Here is a 22,006-nt window from a genome sequence, read left to right on the forward strand (position 1 = left end):
TTGTGTTGCTGCAGTGCTTCGTTCTGGTGCAAAGTGGAAGTGATTGTGTCCTCTCTATCCTTCACCTGCAGCAGGAAGACCTTCAAGTGTCAGCTAATTTCCTCTTTCTCACTCACTCACCACACACACAAACACCATTTTTTTCCCAATGCGTTTATGCAGACATTAGACTTGCACAAAAAAAAAACCTTGCACACAATTCTGAGTGGATCATAAAGTACATTTTCATGCATTATCTTCCATGTACAAGTCTTTAAAACCTTGGTCAAGGCCAAAACCAAGATCAACTCTTTCACCACTAAACTGACCAGAGGCCAAGTTACAAAATAACTGAAATATGATGACAGCCGTAGATTGCACATATAAGAAAAAATAAGAACTTACTCTCAGTTCCCTTCCCCACTTCTTTACATAGGCCTTACTTTACAGTTTATTTTCACACTTTCAGTAAATGTTTGAAGGAATAGAAACTTCCTAAACAGTATGATGCGAGGCAAAGGATGTCCGAGCCACATGGGCCCAACTGAAGGGGCTGCCCAAAACTGGGTCCGTTGGTGAGGTGCTGGTGCGGCCCTATGCTCCTTGAGGAGCAACAAGGACTAAACTAAGCTAAACAGTATGAAATTTCAGTGACTTCGTCAATGAACTTATCATTTACAGGGTCCAATTCTTAATTCTGGCCCTCTGACAAATCTTTTGAAGCAAACTCCCGTAAAATAAGTGAATATGTCACATAATGAGTCAAAGAAAAAAAATATAGTTCTAAAGACTTTACTGACTTGTCTCTGCAGGTGCTTGACCTGTGAATCAAGCTGCTGGACTTGGCGCGCCAGTGTTTCACAAGTCTTCTTGGCTGTGTCTCGTGCAGCCTGGGCCAGGGCCCGGTCTTGCCGCTCTTGCTCAAAGTCTTCTGCAAACACTGTTAGCTGCAAGATACAACAGCCTCTCATAAATCGCATAATAACCCTGAATTTGAAGCTGGCAACCTTACATAGGTAAGACATCAAAAAGGTTCTTAACTTCATTGGTATCAACCCTAGGGAATGGAAACAGTCTTATCTTCCTTGTCAATATCTGTTTCAAGATTACCAAGCAGAGTGACTCAGCAGTCTTAAGCAATCATCAGATCCTTGGCAAGGTATCCTGTATCCTTACTATTATTTCTGATCATATGTTGTCATGTGAATTCTCACTTTTGTGTGCTGGCCACTAATATGCAAAGCCTGTATGAAGAATGAATCATCACTGCAATTTATTCATTTCACGTGCCATACACTTGATCAACTCTACTGGCTGTGATGCTGTGTTAGTCTGAGGTAACCTAATGCAGTGTACCAACTGTTCCTACTGCTGCTGAGTGCATCTATACATATATAGTAAGAACTTTATTTACTGTAGTCAACACGTACATGTATTCAGCTGTATGTTGCTAGAGATTAACACCTATAAATCTTACCTGTAATTGCCTTTGTGGATTAATAAAGTTGTATTGCATTGTGTTAACCCCAAGCATTACTTAAATTTCAAATAAAAATCATTAATTTCAAGCATCAGCATAATGTGATTTGTTCCCAGATAGTGTTAAGCCCAATTACTCATAAAATTTAAGTCATGTTCATGGTTAACATCTAGGAGGTTTTTCAAGGGGGGGGTGTTGTCTTTTATATGCATATGTATGCTTAGCTGTCTAAGCTGATAAGGTAGCTCTTGCTTGGAACTGTAGCTTACCTGCTGCTTGAGGGCTGCTATTTCTGTCTCTAGAGCCGACCTGGACATGCTGGTCGCTCCAACCCCGTGCATACCCTGCCCAGACATCTGTGCCTGCAGAACAGCACCACAAGAATGACATAAGTAAATGTGGCAGTTCACACGTTCCTTCCTGCCTTTTCTCTGCTTAAATTTGTACAATACATGACCACAAATACAAACCTAAGCAAAGCAGGAAGAAGTTATGTAAAGGCCTCCCAAACTCAAGCACATTCAGATTATGAAGGAAGAGGAAACATTTGCATTGTATTATGTGACTTTTGAGATCACTGTAAAAATATTTCCTGTTTTGGGAATTATCCATTGGGAAGGGGGAAAGGAGGAAATGGCAGCAAACTGAAGTTGATTTTGTTTCCCTGTGCTGGCTCATACTCTTCACACATATTGTTTTATTCAAGAGTGACTTTGACACAGACACATCCACTTAGACATGATAGTCGCAGATGTGCATTTTCAAAACAATTTTGTGTGTATGAGTGAAAGAAAGAGGGAGTGAATAGTGTAAGGCATTTGATGCCTACATGAAAAGTGTGTATTTGTGCAACTTTGTATGTTCTATAAACATTTATTATTATTACAACTCTTTTCTCAGATGGCATGATTTTCTTTACCACAAACTATGAGTTGTACACAATACTTTTCATACCTTCAGAACATTCAGTTCTGCAGTAATAGCTTGCTTCTCACGTGACATGTCTGACAGCTGGCTTCGAGCAGCAGCTTGATGGTCCTCCAGTTCCTGGATTTTTCGTTCTGCCAGCCTCAGCTGATGTTGTGCATCTTCCTTGGCAGTCTACAACAAGAAATGGAACAGAACTTAGTTTCAACTCAAAAACCTGACAATAATAACAGAAGCAGCAAATATTGAAAAATTCTCCCTTTCACCACTTTTAAAAAGATCGAGTCCCTTGCAAGTGTCAATATTTTAGGCAATTTAAGTCTAAAGAGATATTTGTTTCATGAACATCATTTTATAATGGCGGATCACTCTTGGTCCTCTGTGCTTTGTATCTGTGCATTGTTTCAGATCTTTTTATTATCTCTTCCTATTTTTTCTTTGTTGTTCACGTGCCTTGATGATTTTTTTCTTATTATACTTTGCTTTGAACTTCCACCATGAGATAATTAAAATGACTTATTATCATCACGTTTATGACTACTACTAGAGAAAATAAGAGAAAGCATTTGGATCCAAGTCACAAGTGCTAAGAAAGTGCACTAAGAAAAAAATCGAAAACATTAAAATTTTTCATTTGAACCTTATTTTAGTTTAATTGAACTTGAATTTTGGATTGAACAATTTGGATCTTCAGTGCAACACACTGACCAACCATCATGGATATAATGTCCTATCAAGTGTTCACCAAATAAGTCTTTACCTCTTCATCATGGAAATGCGTTTTGCCTCCACCATGTGGTTTTCATAACTAGCTGTCTGCTCATTCAAGCGTGACTGAAGGGCAGTAATCTCTGAAGTAAGTTCATGAATCTTCATCTTGTTGTTACGATCCATTTGTTCCCACTGGGTATTCCAGTTAGCATTGGCTAACTGAAGCTGTTTCCAGATAATGCAGAATAAATTTAAGCCAAAAACACATTATCTTTATGCACTTCAAAGAAGAATAATTATTATAAGACAAGTAATCACAAGAAGCAAAGCAAAAATTAAACAGACATATGAGGAATAAAAAGAAAAACTGTACCTCTGCATTAGCAAGCTCTAGTTTTCGGACACGGTCAGCAAGTTTCATTTCCACTTCTGTACCTGTGGTAGGTTCACCCTACAATACACAAGCAACATTCTTAAGATTTTATTATCAACAGTCACTCACTCACCCACCATACAAAAAAAACAAAACAAAAAAACAACAGAGGCCTAAACAATTTAAAAAATTTTAAAGTCAAATAATTTTAAAATGTCAGAAATTCCTTTCTATTAAATAGCTCTGCCATAAATGACCAATTTTCCTATAAAACTGATAATCAGAACAAATACATAAAAATGCTTATCTAAGAAAGAGATTACAAAGTCCATGATACCCCAGTGACAGGTCTCTCCACTTGCACCCACTCTCCCGCACAGGAAGTTTTTAAGGCAGCCATTTCATCTAAGCCTGGTTTGTTTTGTCGCAGTCTGATGTTTTCCTCCCTATTCAAAGTGCCAAAATTTGTCGATAAAATTCATTTTAAAAAAATGACAAACATCTCCAAAGTAATTAAATCTGTGCAGAAAGAGATTCATGCAATTTTCAATCAACAGAACTACTGATACTGCTGTCTCATGATGTTCAGATGGCAGTTATAAATGGTGATCAAATGTAATCTCAAATAACTGCATGTATTTGAAAGATGGGAAACATTCAGCCTACCTCAGTCTTGCCAGATCTGCAGCATGGTCCCTCTCCCGGTCTCTGACCATTTTCTTCAGAGTACGATTTTCCTGCATCACCATGGCCATCAGTTTCTGTTTAGTGGAGCAAAAAGTGCCAATTAAAACCAGCATTTACTCTTCAGTGGAAATGTAAAAAAAAGAAAGGAAGAAAATACAGAAACAAAGAATGTGACAGAAAGAAGTTATGAGCAAACAACAGTAAGTAATTAAACTGGGTACAAAAGAAATATGCAGACACCAATGAAAACTGTCTGCAAACCTTTTGTTCAACTTCTCTTTGGTGGATCTTGGCAACTGACTCAGTAAGCTGATGCATCTGAGCAGCAAAAGATGGTGACACGTCGCTCTGATCGTTGCTAAACATTTCTGCCAGGCTCTCAGTCTGGTGAGTCAGGAGACCTTGGGGTCCAGCATCAGATGCCTGCCCAATAAAGCTCTGCTGACTTCTCTAAAATAAATAAAAAAAAGACTCAAATCAGCATGTAGGGACATCACCTGCATGATACAACCAACATCTATGAAACTGCGTGCCACTTCTTTTTTTCCTTATTTATTTTGTTTCATCTGGAACCAGACCTATGGACTAGAGTGAGCCTGCTCTGGATACCAACACCCTTGGGGGGTGGGGAGAAAATAACATACATACTAACATATGGTTCACAGAATTAGTGCCACTGATGGTTCTGGGGCTGCATCTAGAGACTCGAAGTAAAGCTACCTTTGAGGCAGACATGTACCTTGGTCCTCCACTACTGGTAGAGGTCTTTCTCTCTTTCTGTTAATTTTCTATATACATTTACTATATTATCTATTTAAGGGATCGCATTAACGTACATAACTCTCAGTAATGATTACAGGAAATTTGTCATGCATTTACATGTATTCGATTTTTAGAATGGTTTTTACTGTGTGGGGCTTTCCCAGGCTCCTAAACTCCATCTGTGGTAAATGTACTCAAAAGTTTAAAAGCACAGAGCAGTTGGTAGGATATTATTAGAGGAACTGCCTTGTTCTATCATAAGCTTCAGTTTTGCAGTACTGCCCTACATTACGTCAATGAATGTTGCAGAAAACTATTAAGGACTACCCAGAACACTCAAAAAGTTCTAGAATATTCTATGCCTGCAGAGCACCTCTCATGAACTAATGAAAGAAATTAAGTTTATGTTTTACTTGCGATCTTACAAAAGTGTAACCTATGTTTATATCATCATCTTCTGATAGAACCCACTAAATTTATTTCCTCTGGATGGATTATTTGCAAAAAAACTAAAACTCTTAACAAAGCTTTGAGTAATGGATCCAATTTCATAGTCATTTGTAAAAGAAGTAATAGCATACAAACATGTATGCAGAGGAAGAAAAATGAAATAAAAATGCAACCAAAATCATAAAAGAATAATAGTCTGAATAATATCATAAACATGTGCATTCATATGCTGAACTGATCTGAGGAGATAGTATCAGTTTAGTAAGCATGCATTTCAGTGTAGAGTGAGTGAATGAGAGGAAATTAGCTGCAGGTAAAGAAGAGGTGACACAATCACCTCCACTTTGCTCCAAAATGAAGTGTTGCAGCAAAAGAATACTGAGTTCAAGAAAAAGATGAGTGCCTTGGAACACCGGGGATGAGTGGGAGAGAGGGGTAGGTGAGAAAAAGAAAGAAATAGAGAGGAAGAGTGTAAAATCACTCAACAACATACATGAAAAGATGGAGGGCTGGAGACAGAAAAACTTTTGGCATGTGTCACCTCCCGTCTGGTGCCTCCATTGCTGTTAACAGAACATAGACTGGGGAAGTCTATGGGATGGGACTCAGTAGCCATAGCATCCCCAGATCTGACTGTGCCACTTGTTGTGAAGGCTGAGCTGATGTATCTGCCGCTAGCAGATCCAAGCTGTGCTCCAATCTTTTCGTAAGTTGCTTCACTATATTTGTCAGAGTCGAGCTGCAGACCATTGTCCTGGGCGTTCCACGTTCTGTTCACGGCAGACTTTTTCCCGTCTTCACCTTTGCCACTGGAGGAATGCGACATGTCATCTGACCCACTACCACCTTGACCTTCAGTACTACATGCTTCAAGTGACTCTTGAGTGGGGGTGCTCTCTGCTGAAACTGACATCTCTAACATTTTGTTTTTTGGAAGCTGAACTACTTGGGTTTCATCTGGGTCTTCACTTCCAAAGGTAATTAAAGAGCCTTGTGTCAAATCTGTAGGCAAAGAACTAGTCAGCACTGGTCCATGACCATTAACAGATGGTGTGGTAAGGAGGGATTCTAGTTTCTTGTCTAGTGTTGGTTTACTTCGGTCTTGTTGAGAACATTCCTTGCCAGACGCATCCTGTAAAATGAAACTTAGAATTTACAAAACACTAACAACTAAATCTGAATGTGTTACAAGTTCAGTTGGATTCAAAAACAAAAATTAAAAATATGTGTTCTTTTCTATCAAAAGGAACTGACATGCTCACATAGATGTATTCATGTAAATATGAAATGTGTAGGCACATAAGCGCGCGCGCACACACACACATAGAAGTGAGAGAAATTGAGACAGCAAGGAGAGATGCAGACAGATAGGAGAGACACAGTTATGAACAAAGGAAAAAAAATCCCCACAGAAATAAATAAAAACATAAGACAAATGACAACATTATAATAACACTAAAAGAAATCAACAACCAGCTTGTTATATTTAAATGAAAACAAATATATAAACTACTTCATGTACTTTTATATTTACTATAAGCATCTACATTTGTATTTGGGACTGATGTTTATGTCACTGACAGAACCAAAACTAATGCTATGAACAGCACAGGCATGAGTGTGCATAGCTATATGAGTGTATATGAGATGAAAAATCTATGATTGTATCTATATTGATGTGTCTAAATCTGTGTCGGTGTTGACAATACACTTATGTTAATGTAAGTTTGCATTTGAGCACTGCTTCACTGGAGGTTCTTCTGACTTTTTGTAAAAATGTCAATTGATTTTTTGTAAAGTGCAGCACTATATAAGCCCACTGATTATTATTCCTGTTGATATAAGAGATTCCAATAATGTGAAGGATGTATGTAGCAATGAAGCACCCTACAAATCACACTGTAATCAGTACAAATATAATTGTAAATTCATACTGTTAGGGAAGAAAAAGAAAGAAGACTCTGTCCATGATTTGTGTTTTTTTCTCCTTGGTTAGCTTTAAGCTCTTTCATTTCAGCTTGGAGTTTCTGGTTTTCCTTTCTAGCTTCAACAAGAAGATCACCTTGAAACACAATGACATGGAATTACAGAAGTGTGCGATGAACTGGAGAATAAGGTTGTATGAAACAGCAAGAAAAAAAGAACAGACAAACTTAATTATTACTTTGGTTTTGACACAATAATAATAATAACAATGTGAACTTATAAATATGAATGCAAAACAAATAATGTTTAATTTTTTTTGTTCTGGTTAAGCTCTATAGCCTTCTGGTTAGTGTGCTGGGCTGTAGAGCTGGTCAGTGGTTTTAGGTCTGGGTCTAGAATCTGTCCCTCCCCCACCTGACTGGAATCCAGCAGCTGTCAAGCAGAAATGGATCCCTGAGGGTGGTGGAGTGAAAAGGGCTGGGGTTATCTTCCACATTCACTAGCCAAAAGGCTATGGGCTCTATTTTTCTGTATATAACTTCTTTCGAAATTTTTCTCAGATGTTTTCCCCTTATATTTTTCAATACAGTCCAGTTACAGAAAATAATAAGCTGGTATTTTAAGAATATAGTTGGAAAATAATGAAAAAAAAAAACTTTGACTTACTCAGAGTCAAGTATCCACGTATGCGTCCCTCAAGTAATTTCTTCTCTTCCTGAAGTTGCCTGATTTGAAGGATAAGGTTGTTCTCAGGTTCGTCAAGTTTGGAAAATGTGGTGGAGATACTGGAGGCACCTGACCGGGTAGCGCTTACAATGCTTTCGCTGGAACTTTGGCCGCTGCTACCCGTTGCTGTCTCAAGTATTGCAGGCTGTGACTCCATTGACAGGTAAATGGCACAAATGTTTCAATGAAGTTTGGCCACAATCAGCACATCTTTCTTAAGGTTCACAGGAGGCAATACTTGAGACAGGGTGCCTCCTACTTTTCCTGAAACAGATCCAAGAATTTCATTCCAATAAATCTATAAACAAACTGTAATTTTTCTCCCATCAGATTTATTTTTGACAAGTCTTTCAATGTTCGCGATTGCACCATACAGTCGTCATCGACACATCGATGTTACTCATCGAGTGATATGACTGAAAACTAGTCAAAGAAATCGGTCTGTATGTGACTGTTACTGTTTTGAGTGTGTCAATACAAACTTAGAACCCAACCCAACAAATGTGTCACCAGTCATTGAAGTCCTCATTGCAACAGTCATCAAAGCCTTTCTTCTTATTATAAGTGATTTAGAGCTGGAGGGAAATAATCAGTCCCCGACAATCTAAACGAAACAAAAACTATTTTTATATACTCTCTTGAAATTGTATGATCATAAAACATAAAAAAAACACTTGAATTTCGAAAGCAACTTACACACGCGCGCGCGCCACAGCTGCGGACAGGAAAGTGAGAACTATTTTGATTGCATTTCTTTATTGACTTTTAAAATATAACTAATTTGTTTGATGAATTTAAATGTGAAGTTTGGTTTAATAAAATATGTCAGTTCTTTTAATTAATGGGTAAATTTATTTAGTTTCGATGTGTTATAGAGTAGGTTGAAACTCGGGAAATCCCCTAACACCCATTCACGCATGCGCAGTCCGTCGAAACCGATGAGCGTTCCTTTTTCTGTGGGCGAGTCCCTAGCGCTACCCGTATTTTCCCCATTTTATAGGGATATATGCATATATCTATTGTATATACACATAGATAAACACACTGAAGGTCGCAGACAGACATGTGAAGCACTTATTGTCACACACAGTCGATAATGGCTTGTATTCTGTGGCTGTGGGATTAAATAATGAGTTGGACTACACCGTGTGTCTGGTACTGTAGACTGTAGGTTCTTGTACAGTTCGGTCCAGTTTCGCCTGGACTGTTATCAGATGGGTAGAAACAAGCACTGTGTTTGGCGAAAACGTGGGAGACGGTTCTTTTTAAGTTGGGAAGTTTCCTTTTTAGGGAGGGGATCGAAGTTGACAGCAAGAAACAGCTAGTGCAGATATGCTATTAACAGCACAGCAATGTTTATAAGCAATATTTTATCAATTATACTGACGAAATATAGGAAGGGGACTAAATTTTAAAAACTAAAGGTAAATTTTAAATATCTCAGTAATAAAAACACTTTGTAAAGAAGTAATTGTTACAGAAAGTATATATTAGATATTTAGTATTCAATTAACAGACCTGGAAAGAGATTTTTGCAAATATTACTTTAAACAACATATTTCACATTAGATACCTATATGATAATATGTCACAGTATAAAATGTCATATTGAACTATGTATTAATTGATATATTAGAAAGGAGTATCTACCCTTTATGTAATTGTAACCAACATATGTCAGTCCCTGATGGCTCTGTAGGGGTTAGCTAGTTGTACAACACAACAAAGATGGAAATTACTACTGTACATTTTAGAATTTCCCTCGGCGGGTGGCTTGCCGTCTCTCCGCTCTCACTTCCAAACCAAAAAGCTACACTACTTATTCTATCTTTTGTCAAAGGTTCCAGAACCATCCACCCCCCCCCTTTCCCACGCTCTCGTCCCGACCTTTCTCAGGGTTAGGGTTAGCTCCGTGGCTACCCCCTACCCTCCCAGTCTGGTCATTGTCTCCCCAAGTGGCTCAGGCAACTTCGTAACAAGAGGTCCAGTCGCCAGCGGCCGTGGGTGGGCTTCAAGGCCGGTTATTACGCACGCTGCCCGCGTGAGAAAGGGACTGTTCGACCCCTACCCTCTACAAAGACATAACTTAGTACACCACTAGAGTGCTACATAATCTAAACTGATACTAAAATAATAGGGAAGCAAATCATTTTTATAATGCTGCACAACTCTGAGCATTGCCTTCTCTTCCCCTCTGCCTGCCATCCATACCCCTGTACCTAAGCCTGGATCAACACACTCACTGTACTCTTTACTTCCAAATTCAAGAGACAACTGTTGACCAAACAGTTTACAGGTGCAGTGTGGCGGCAGCAAGAACTATTTCACAAGGTTATGGAAAGCTTGGAGAGTGAGTATGGGAAATGTAGCAGCAGACAAATCAGCCACACCAACCACAGTACAAAGGTAGATTTGACCACAGGCAGTCCTAGCTGAAACACTCAGGAAGGCCTCCAGTTCAAATAACATGGTGAATCATAGTGCTGTATTTTTTACATAACTTTTTGCAATCCAGTTTTAATATTCAGGTTAAACAGAACACCAGCAGGGCATGTCGACACTAACCTGTTATTGCTATTCAAATTCACACTTGTTACTACTAGCTATTCTGTCAATTATTTTCATCATGAAATAATGCGCTGCAGTATGGAGTTGGAACAATGTTCAGTATTTGAACCCATCTAAGTTTTCATATTTGCAAAACTCATAACATCTATAAACGCCTATGTGCAAAGACAAATAACCTAAGTACACCATGCCATTAAAATAATCAAGGACTGAACTTTTCAAGTGAATGTCATTGTGTGTGTTGTTAGAACAATAGCATGATACACAATCGTTTATGTTTCCGTTTCTGTGGTAGTAGCGCCTACTGATAACTTTCACGTTTGATCCTCCTATGACGGCGCTCGACTTTTCTGTCTAGTGATTTACTAGATGGCCTTTGACCCCGTGACCCGTGCAGTAATCGGCTGCTCGCTACTGAAACGCCCCTCTTCTGTGATCATCGCTGAAATAAGAAAACGTGGAAACATGATGCTGTGGAAATATGTTCCGTTAAGAAAGTCCTTTAGCAGTTAACCTCCTCGCACGTCAACAGACTATTGACGACGTGAACAATTCTGGGCGCGTGCACGGCAAACGGACGCACGTGCCTTTCCCCCTGCGCACGTGACTTTGACGTCATTCCCTCATCAAGGACATCCGCATGTTTACCTGGACCCCAGCCACCGCCTCCTGCTGTGCCGATGTGTTCCATCATAAGCAGGATTTGTCCAACCCTTTGTCTACGTGAACGTCGCAGTATGTCTATGTTACCTGTTATAACACGTGTTACAGGTGTTTTCAACGGTCAGTTTTGTCAAAGATTTTGATGTCACTGTCTCCGACATCATGTTTTCACTTGATCACACGTGAATGACATCTGTTTCACTGCATTGAACTGAGTGAGCTTGACACGTTGAACGCTCCCAATCTGCCCGTAAAATCAAATTCGAGGGCCAAGCACAACGAAAGAGAGAAAATCAGCTTAAAGATAAAAGAAGAAAAGCAACACATTAAAGTGCAAAAGAAACATTGAGAGAGGAACCAGTCCTAGCAGATGACAGACCCAGTCAACGTCCGAAACGTCTGCTGGCTACAAATAAATGTTAACCACAATGAAAAGTGTCGGTGCACTTGGACTTCTTCCGTTGAGAATATTTCCGTAACATTTAAGTGTCGGCCCCACCCATCAGTTCACGCAGTGACTAACCACTTCTCGATTGCTTTTGAAAATGGGAGAAATACTGGAATCCTCATTGTAGTATTGAGGATCACTCTGAGAATATAATGAGGTTACATTTCTCCAGTTCTGTCAGGTACCCTAATATCCTGTAATGTGTTAGAAAAGTTGTTAGAGGCATCTACATGGAATCACGTGACTAGCTTTCCTGTACAAAGTCAGGTCGTCACGCGCTTTCTTAGTGCAGCCGACCGACACTGTTGACCTACTTGTTACACAACTTCAATGAGAATATCAAAGAAAAACCAATTTAAAAGTGTATTTTTTTCTTGTCATCTTGTGATAACTTGCAAATGTTTGCAGTTAGGAGTGAAGAGTGGCTGAGAGAGGACAGCGGCGTTCAGTGCAAGTGAACTACAGCAAACGTTCAAGTCAGAAAGCTGTTGATACAAGTGAACAACAGTATCGTTCAATACTCACTTGATGAGGGAAAACCTAGCTTTCTGCCAACGCAATGAAACACTGCACTTGCTTTAATTAATAAATGAGTCCAATGGTTTCACTGGCATCACAGCTCACTGCAGCCCTCACACCGCTACTTACATAATGCAACCTTTGATAACTTGGTCTGTAAAACGGATTCCGGATAGGAAAAAGAAACTTACCATTTCCTGGCCACTGTGGGTCGACAGCAACTGAGATTACTATGTGTTGAGTAAATATTTCCAACAAGCTCATTTCAATATACAGCAGGAGATTTATTCGCATACATGGAATCGTGTTTGATGTCTGCAACGGGAGGCAGGAAACATTTTAAAGTTATTGTCTGATGTTTCCGGGAATATTAAGTGCATGCAATCTTAACAATGTAAAATAAAAATAAAATTAACGATTAGCTAAGCTGAAAAAAACGGAAAATGGAAGCTAATAACTGCGCAGAAGGTAGGTAGGTGTTTACTAAAATAAACGACAAAACGGTAAAGTATTAATATTTTTATACACTACTCGACACACAGGAAACTCGACATCATCAATGCTGAATTTTCTGATGAAATGGTCGTCAGCAACCGCGTACTCACACCCAGGCTCTTCTCTTGTTGCTACAGGTCACACAGCTGAAAGTATCTTCAAAACCTTTAAGACCTCTTCCATCATTACATCCTGCACGGACCTTATGTACATCGAATGCACAAGGTTGAAGTATTTGGAACCACACCACAAAACTGCATATGGCTTAGTATCACAAAGACAGTAACAATTAAACAACTGAACGATCAGCATTACCTGTCCTTCCCGAACACGGAGAAAACTTCTCGGTATCAATGACTTGTTCATGGGTTAGAGAACTCCTCGGAAAAATCGTTAACGGGGAATTTTGCATCGAAACACATCATTATTCTTGCTTGTTCTCGCAGTAATCAAGAGGTTTATATATAAGCAGCTTTACGCCCAAACACGTTTTAAACTTCCCGCGTGAATTTCAAAGAGATTTTTTTTTCACAACGTCTAGCGTGTCTGCCACGTGAGACTGAATCGAAAGAAGCCAAGCTTTCCCCGAACTGAAAGTAAAAACAAACCAGACGTGTATACAGCCAAAGAAAGATAACTTGTAAGTAATCCAACCTGCACATGCGCCGCCTGGCTTCGCTCTGAGCTGATGGTCATAACTATGAATACGGACCTTGTAAACCTATGTTACTATTGGTCTACACAAAGATGCTGGGAGCTCCTTACATCCACTCTATAAACAGATCGGCTAGCTGGTTCGCTCGTTCGCTGACAAATTCGTTCGCCTGCCTCTTTAACTCCCCCCCCCCACCCATCTTGCATCATCATCTCATTCTTTCTCCTCTCTCTCTCCCACACACACCTGCACAAGGGAGGTATGCTGACGAAGCGTACTGCGGAGAATGACAGTCATGTTTCAGGTGCTTTTTAAAGACCTTATCACCACCAACCCTCGGTTGAGTAAGCCGATGTCCGCAAGAGCCCTATATATTATAAATAAAGCTGACGACACAGTAAGTAAAGCATGCCAGACTAGAGCCAACATGTCGGTGAGCTCCGCGTGATTCTCATCAAAGCTCATTGCACACACTTTCGTATATCGAGTGCTAATGACTGATGACATTATTCTTCTCTACACTCGTGAAACGTTCAGTGCAGATCGTCGAACATGAAAACTAAACCTCACAAAACAACAAAAAACAGATGGAATGAGCGTTGATAGACAAGAACCCTCAACTTCGTAACATACAGGCAGTACATGCGACACGATTTGTTAGTTTGATGAAAGTTGTGCCCTCTTCCTCCCTTTGTATCTGGTCAAGCTGTATTCAAACCTGCACGATAAGCGACGAATGTCCCACGTACGCTGACTTTACACCAGTTGCCTATTTGAACATACAAAGATTTCACAGTTATACAAAACTTGCAATTAATAGGAGCAACACCCCAGTCATAATGTTTGTGGTTTGACAGCGACGCCTAAATAAGAAGTGACTGATATATCTGATATATCTTTTTTTTAGCTTAGTGACTGATATATCTGATATATCTTTTTTTTAGCTTACATGATGTAAATAAAGTTTCTTTTGTGTCATCATTTTTCTGCGCGATCTAAACAGAGAAGGATTGTATTCTGGTGGTGAATGGAGAAAAGTTCACAAACGATGGGAGACTGATTTTACTTGTCATCTTACTTGTTTAATTCCTGCTGTCTTGCTATCAGCATCAGAGCAATACCTACACCAGGATGTTTACCATGAAGTCGAAATATACGTGAGTGTCCGTGTTGCGATAACGCTGACCTAAGCAGGTGCTACAGATTAGTCTGCAGGGTACACCTATAACGGTTGGCTGCCACGAAAACAGGTGTCCGGTTCAACCTCTTCAAAAACTCTTCCTCTTCTCTGACACCTTGCAGTCTATTAACCTCTTTGGTAACTTCGCTTTATCTCAGAGGCCCTAAAGATGTATACTAAAACATTTTGACGAACGTGTCTTTTTCGGTGATGCCCCAGAACAGCAGAATTAAAAAAAAAAAAAAAAGCTCTGCACTGCTACACAAGTTGAATTGCCAATAGTGCTTCAGTGTGCAGAGTGGAGGACCCAAACTGAAACCTAAAGATGCGGAAGTGTTTGATGTATACGCGCTGGTATAGAGACACACTGCACACCATACATCTAGGCGGGAAAAATAGCCGAGTTAATAAAAAAGAAACAAGAAAAATGCAGTTTAATATGTAGAAATGAGAAGCTAGAAAACATCATAGGGCAGTGATGAAAACCCAGCCTATGTCTGTGGATCATTCCAGTCGTTTGAGGTGAGGAGGACGTAGAGGAGATGGGCACCGCCCTCACACCAAGCTGGCCCTAAGAAAAGTGAGGTCTCGACCACCTCCCTCCCGACCCCCCCCCCCAAAAAAAAAAAAAAAGAGAAAAAGGTCAGGGGACCTTTATGCTAACAACACTACTACCTCAAGCTCTATGTATAATGAAAATAAACGGATCAGAACAACTAATCTTGCATTCTTTCAAGTAATATTTATATAAGGTAGAATTTATATTTAGTTTGTGATCTTCTATATTAGACCATGAATTAGCTGCTTAGTCATAAACGGATTAAACTAACTTATTCACAGCCCATCTGTGACAGGAGTTTCCCATGCATGCAGTTCTGTACAAATACATGAAATTATTAACAAGCAGTGACCTAATCGAGCACTGTATTTTTTTTTTTCAGAAATGCGAATGGCATATCACGGTGACAGGCATTACAATCAGGTCTGTCGCTAAGTTACTTTACAATGTTCATGTACTTAAGTGTCACTGAGTGAACAGGTTAAGATAGCGCGTGTCACAACATTAGTCAGAACACTCACTCGTGTCCACTGTAATAATGTGTTCAGAAGAGCGTCTGCTCCAAACATGTTTCGCCACGAGTGACATAGCCTTTGACGAACAGAACGGTGTGTAGGTTTACACGAGATATTGTTGCTAATAAGATTCGCTAATACATTTCTCCTCATTCTATATTCTTCTCTCTTTTTTTTCTAGTCATACCGATGCTTAAATTATGAGAAAAGTCAGCGCAAGCGAGAGGAAAGGATTTTTTAAAAAATTGCCTTACTGTGCAGTTTGCCCCTACGTACATATAGCGCGCTCGTGCGTGTGTGCGTGTTGTTTCAGTTTTACAAGATCCTCTTCATGGTTCAGTGGAGGTGATAAACAAGACAGACGGCAGTCTCCGCTAGACTTGGCTCAACGAACATGGCCAGACGTATGACGACCTCCCCTAACCACCAAACGTAGGGACAATGGAAGCGCCGCAACTTCCGTCACCAAGAAATCCTCACATTTTAGTGAAACGGCTCGTAATACATGGAAAGTCGCATCCATTTCCAAAACCTGCATCAAATGTTGGTGATAAGAGAAAATGGAAGTTAGAAGCTATGCGTTTGCAGTGAAAAACGATAATAAAATGGAGTACTCACGGATTTACCCCTCACTTCTTCACGCTACGATACGGAGTGATGAGTCGCGGCTTTTGATTGGACGAAAACACGACAGGGGAATTCCCCTTGTGTTCTTCCGCACTTCAAAACCCGTTTGTTTACATATACAATCGCTAATCAACATATTTTTTCAAACCTGGTCCTTCGTCCACTGTCAGCTAATCAGTTTTACCGGTTGAACTGCATTCAAGCCATCAAAATACCTTAACTGTTGCCGTGGACGAAGGAGTAAGGTTGTTGACAGGAAGGGACCACGAAATGTTGCTCATAACATGTTTATGTTTATTTCATATGTGTTGATTGATATTTATTAACACATTTTCAGATTACAGCCCAACTTATATATACGTATTTTAAAAAAATTACAGAGATTGTTTAGCTGAGGATTGGCCAGTGTAGGTCACTCAGTTCATCTCTGCTGGTGTGTTTCCCATTGGGATTGGCCATTACGTGGTCATTATTTTTTTCTTTATCCATAAAATTTCACCTTAACTATTTCCTGATAACTTCCTCTTGTGGGTCAATGTACTTTCCTATTTTTTTCTTTGTTTGCAAATGTCGCAAATATGAGATCAAAGATCTTTGTGACATTCATGCCAATTCGCAATTCAAAGGGACACAATTACTTGTAAGACGTGGAGCTTCTAAGTTGCGTCCCGTACATCGAGCAAGGAATGTCTTGACGATGGCGCAATGAATTTTTTCTTTACTACAACAAAATAAATCTGATAAATAAATTATCAAACCACAGAAATAGACGATCGACTTTATCAACTTAAAATCGACTGATTGTAGGCATTAAGATATCAGTACCTGGACTCTGCACTTTATTGCGGATATCGAAAGCGAAAGTAGGACTTCCCGTGAATCGAAATTCCAATCTATTTTAAGAGTACACTTCTTAATGCGTAGCACTAGATCATGAAACTGCGCACGTGCATGGGTTTGTGTACGCGTGCATTCTGCCAATCTTCTAATTTTAGGCAATAACGACGCATAATATTTAGTCACCGTGACCTTATATATAGTGTGCTACATCAGCCAATGCCAATCTCTCCGAGCTTTACTAAAAAAAAAAAAACCCTTTGACTTTTTTTTTAAAAAAAAGAAAGACAAAATATCCCGTGAAGCATCCAGCAAAAGGCAAGCTTAAGACTCGTAAGAGTAATATCAAAAGTACATGGATACACAAACCAACAGACACACAGACACAATATTCATACAAACATAAATTTCTGAACATCATCTCACGTAGACGCTCACGTGACTTTTCACACACGTGCACATGCCCAGTCACTATCATAGTAATATTCTGCAGAACTATGATGACAGTTCACATTTCTGTAGATGATATGACAAACAAGATGACATGGTATGCATCTGTTGAAGAACAACAAAGGTCTTGATTTTCCATCTGTTTTGACCTCACAATAGGATAGCAGGATAATAACTAGTGCAGTAGCGGTCTTTTTCATCCTTATCTTTTCTTACTTTTCCTGATCCTTCGTCTCACATGTGTGACAATACTAGGCCTTGTCTTGTACAGTAAACGAATATATGCACAACAAATGCAGAAATACAAACATCTCACACTCACACACACACTTTCTACTTACTAGTGTACTATGGTCCACGAACACACACACACTTTCTACTTACTAGTGTACTATGGTCCACGAACACACACAGTTTTCTGCAGGATGATTTCTCGGCCCGAGTTTTGGTTCTCAAGTGGAATGCTGGCGCACTTCGCGGAATATTTGTCTTCTACAGACACATCCAAAAACACCATCATATCAGGATTATGTTTATCTAATCAGACTTCAGTCCACATATTGACAAGAAAATGACATTTCAGTCTCGACAATCATATTTCGTTCTATAAAACTGTAACTGTTCTTGGGGAAAACATATTTTGCTACTCATGTTGTGAACGATGTGTAAGCAATCTTACCATTATTTTGTCAGTGCATTTTTTTTTTGAGGGGGGAGGTGGTGAGCAAAGAACTATCGTCAGGTAAAACTCGTTTGCAATGAATGCTTTTATTTCGTATTTTCCGTTTCGGAAAACGTGTTTTGGTTTAGAAAGTTTGGGTTTAGACCATCAAAACTTTCCTCGAGTGCTTCCGCTGTGCATTTTTTTTTTCTTTTTTGGCAGACTCTGGCTTCTCATTGTAATGTACGATACTTCATAAGCTATGAAAGTGGAAGTACCAACGGAAATTCTATTTCTTAAGAAACATCTATGACTGTGTCAGCCAAACCCCTGGAGGCTAAGAAACAATCTTTGAAGAGACTAAAGAGACTTTTGGCGAGTCGTCCAGTTCCCCCCGAGAACTCAAATGCTATTAATGAGGGTTCTGGGGTTGATTCATCGAATAAGCAGAGAAACACCTCTTGGTCAAAGACATTGTCATATTTAATAATGTAGTTTATCTGATATGGCTCCCTGTGGGCGACTGACATTTGACTTCCTTCTTCACCTGTAATCACCTGTAGGCGACATAACTGGATACGGGGTAAATGTGTAAGACAGGGAGGGGGATCAGTGAACTGTCAATAAATGTTCGGGGAATTTCTGCTGCAGCTCAGACATGACTTCCTCTTGCGAAAGCCGGGACACGTGGATTGGCTCTGTCGTTATGATGTCTCCTGACTTCCTATCCTAGGCCCCGGATTGTTCTCGGGTTGCTCTTGTTTATATCAAATCCGGTAGTGGAGACGATCTCCAGCACAAGTGTTTATTAACTGCATACAATGAGAGTCATTAAGACAATCAAGCTGACGTGTCATTATGGGGCATTCGAGTTTTGCGCTTGCAAAAAGTTTTAAAAACTATTTTTGTTTAAGTTGTTAGACTCCCAGCCAGCAAATAAGGCTAGCAAAACGGTCTACCTGTCTACAGGTGCCACATACAGAGAAAGAATAGCGTACCTGAGTGTCAACCGAAGGCACCCGATCTTCAGTGTTGGGGAAATTTAACCATTGCGCTAACGGGCCACCCAGAAAGGGTGAATGAAGCAGGCAAGCAAACAAATAAATATTTAAGCCAAGAAAAACAATCATGTGATTTTCATTTTGTTGCTTGCTGTCTAAAGTGTGATCGTACTGGGTGTGGTCTGACTGCGCTCTGATTAGGCGATATTTTACCCAGTTTTATTATTTAAATTCTATGATGCTGATATCAAAATATGGCGGTTAGTTTAGATCATCATCCTCATCATCTTTGTCGTCATCTTTGTCTTTCTCTTTCTTTCAACTCGACATATTCCAAGGCAAAGGTCGGGGACGCGGGTGCAGATGACAATGATTTGTTGACAAAACACTTTTTGTCTTCACGTAAAATGTCATTGACAAAGTTCTTCGATTTCGTCCCCGGCAGACTCATTTGTGGCAGGACTGGGAACTCGATCAGCTCAATGTCAGCAAACCCTGACTAACGGCCCAGCACTAACGTATTTCTGGAAGCAGCCGACTACCAAACATTCTTGGAACGTTCTCACTTCCTCGCCTATAGAAGTAGTGAGACAGGGGCGGGAAACTGCTGCTACTCTAGAGTAAAAAAAAAAGACGAAAGAAGGAAGATATAAAGATAGAAGCAAAAAACAAACAAACAAACAAACAAACCAAACAACAACAACAACAACAACAACAACAAAATGAACGAAGAACGAAGGAGGAAATGAATCAACCAACAAAAGAAAAAGAGATGGAAAAAGGAAAACGAAATAAACAAACTGGCAAACAACAAAGGGGGAGGGGCAATAAGAAAGGCTTTGAAGTCATAAGTTTAGACATCCGCAGTAAAGCCTCTAAGTATGTTAACCCTCTAACACACACACAGACACACACAAATAATGCACCCACAGCGTGAATTCCTGAACGCACCTGCATCGAAGAATCTGTAACAGTCCGCATTCACAAGTGTCCACCTTCACATGTTCACACGGTGTCCACATTCACACATTTATATCAACCACCCCTTGAAGCTGACTTATAGGGCCTGAATGGAATGCGGCGATCCTTAAAGGGGAAGTCTTGAGTTGATTGGCTCTCCTTCAGTTCCTGGTTGGTGATTTACTTATACACACATACATACGGTGACATACCCAACCACCTATACTGGCCACACACTTGTTTTCAACTACAGACAAGAACGAGGTGGGAGTGGTTGAAGATTGCATTTGTTTTCTATATATATATATGTGTGTGTTTTATTGTCTCGTTCAAAAATCTTTGAAGTGTTTCAGATAAGTTTGGGTTAGGGTTTTGTGGGTAGGCTTTTATTCTGGACAAAATAACAGGAGACAAAACCATTCGACTGTTTGCGCATGCGTAGAACAGGTCAGTCCCCCATGTCAGCACAAACAATAATAAAAAAAAAGTCACGTCTAGGATTCTTGCCTGCCCCAGCCCTTGCCTGGTTGTGGGCTACCCCTCTGTGACAGGGCAGACACCTAATAGCCCGCATCCCCTCCACCCCAACCACCCCACCCTTGTTCCCCGGCCCCTGGCGAGGAGATGAAGATCACTGGCAGCAGCCTCAACTCCAGCTCCGGTTCTCGCCTGGCTTGTCATTTTCACCCACCGCGTCGATCCATTGCAGATAAGTAAAGATAATAGACAATGAAATGGGCTGTACCTAGTAAACTCTTCTTCCTTCTTCTTTTTTTTTTTTACTTTATCTCCACCCCATCACCCGCGTCGTGTGTGTGTGTAACAGAGAGATGGGGTGGCGTTCGAGTACCTGCGCACACTAGAGGCCGATGAGAAATCTTACATTTCCAAGTGGATTATCCTCCACGTTTTTCTGGCCTGGCATCAGTATTATTATTGGTGACTCATTTATCAAAGAAAATTCTCATAATTCTCATAATTCCACATACAGGTGTCGGTTGTCATCCTGTCTGACTGCCGCCATATTGGGTATTAATGGGGATATTGGGTATTACAGTATACGAAGATTTTACAGAGAATTTTGAGTGAGTTTCATTTATACCCCAGGACCAAACATGATCTGCGGGTTATTTGTGTGAGGTCCTGGGCCCGGCACCAAACAAAATATAACATGATCTGTTGTTATTTGTTGAAAGAGGGCGCAACTATCCGACACAAATGTGTTAGTTGAGCATTTGTATGGTGATGCTGAGTTCATTTCTATTAAAGATCAACTTGTTTGTGGGACCATACCGCGCTCTGAAGACTATTTTCATCCTTCTAATTACAGCCTCAAAAGTCATTTCGCAAAAAAAAAAAAAAAAAAAAAAATGTGAAAATTTTCCGATAAATGTAAGAACTTTCCACGTGCAGACAACACTTCACAACGTTTGCCACCCTCGACCTCGTCGGCGGTGCCGGAGACGGAGGTTGCGATGCTGTCGGCGGCGGAGGATGGAGAGGTATGCAGCCCTCCTTGTGCGGGAGGAGCGCTGAGGCTCAAAGAAAGCCATCAAAGGTATGGCACCTGCTGGCGCGTGTTGCACGTCAGTGGCTCTCATCTCTTACCCACGAGCACGTGTGAAGTCACTCCAGGTCACAGTTCAGCTCGCGGAGTCTGCGCACACGTGATCATTAATTACGAGTCCAAACAGGCGGGGGTTGGTTATTTTTTTTTTAATTCTATCCGCGGAAATGAGTTAAGAGTTTATGAATTCCTACTTTTCCTTAATTTTTTTTCGTTCCAGAAGACAGCAGGTGGCGGTGCCGCCATTTTTATCGCCGACAACTAGTAAATGGCGATGATC

At 40.2% G+C, this 22,006-nt stretch overlaps 1 protein-coding gene and 1 long non-coding RNA gene across 6 annotated transcripts; both read right to left on the bottom strand.

The window, feature by feature from the left end:
* Window positions 1-1,728: 1,728 nt before the first annotated feature.
* On the bottom strand, window positions 1,729-16,395 carry LOC112564139. Of its 5 annotated transcripts, none has more exons than XM_025239119.1 (11): window positions 16,242-16,395; window positions 7,962-8,285; window positions 7,304-7,431; window positions 5,911-6,501; window positions 4,419-4,607; window positions 4,137-4,231; window positions 3,808-3,916; window positions 3,471-3,548; window positions 3,147-3,322; window positions 2,414-2,560; window positions 1,729-1,821 (listed from the first exon to the last, which is right to left on the bottom strand). In XM_025239119.1, exons 2-10 carry the CDS (start codon window positions 8,176-8,178, stop codon window positions 2,530-2,532), a joined length of 1,614 nt encoding a protein of 537 aa, XP_025094904.1. In that variant the 5' UTR covers window positions 8,179-8,285; window positions 16,242-16,395; the 3' UTR covers window positions 1,729-1,821; window positions 2,414-2,529. The 5 variants fall into 5 exon arrangements, with proteins under 5 accessions (XP_025094904.1, XP_025094579.1, XP_025094659.1 ...); XM_025238794.1 differs by having other exon boundaries at window positions 5,863-6,501; window positions 16,242-16,394; XM_025238874.1 differs by lacking the exon at window positions 16,242-16,395 and adding an exon at window positions 12,411-12,432 and having other exon boundaries at window positions 5,863-6,501.
* Window positions 16,396-17,746: 1,351 nt separating this feature from the next.
* On the bottom strand, window positions 17,747-20,405 carry LOC112564645. The gene is made up of 3 exons (XR_003099254.1): window positions 20,151-20,405; window positions 17,922-18,029; window positions 17,747-17,758 (listed from the first exon to the last, which is right to left on the bottom strand). It is a non-coding gene; the product is annotated as an uncharacterized LOC112564645 (long non-coding RNA).
* Window positions 20,406-22,006: the final 1,601 nt, after the last annotated feature.

The sequence above is a fragment of the Pomacea canaliculata genome, linkage group LG1 (assembly GCF_003073045.1).
Source record: "Pomacea canaliculata isolate SZHN2017 linkage group LG1, ASM307304v1, whole genome shotgun sequence".
Taxonomy (NCBI): Eukaryota; Metazoa; Mollusca; class Gastropoda; order Architaenioglossa; family Ampullariidae; genus Pomacea; species Pomacea canaliculata.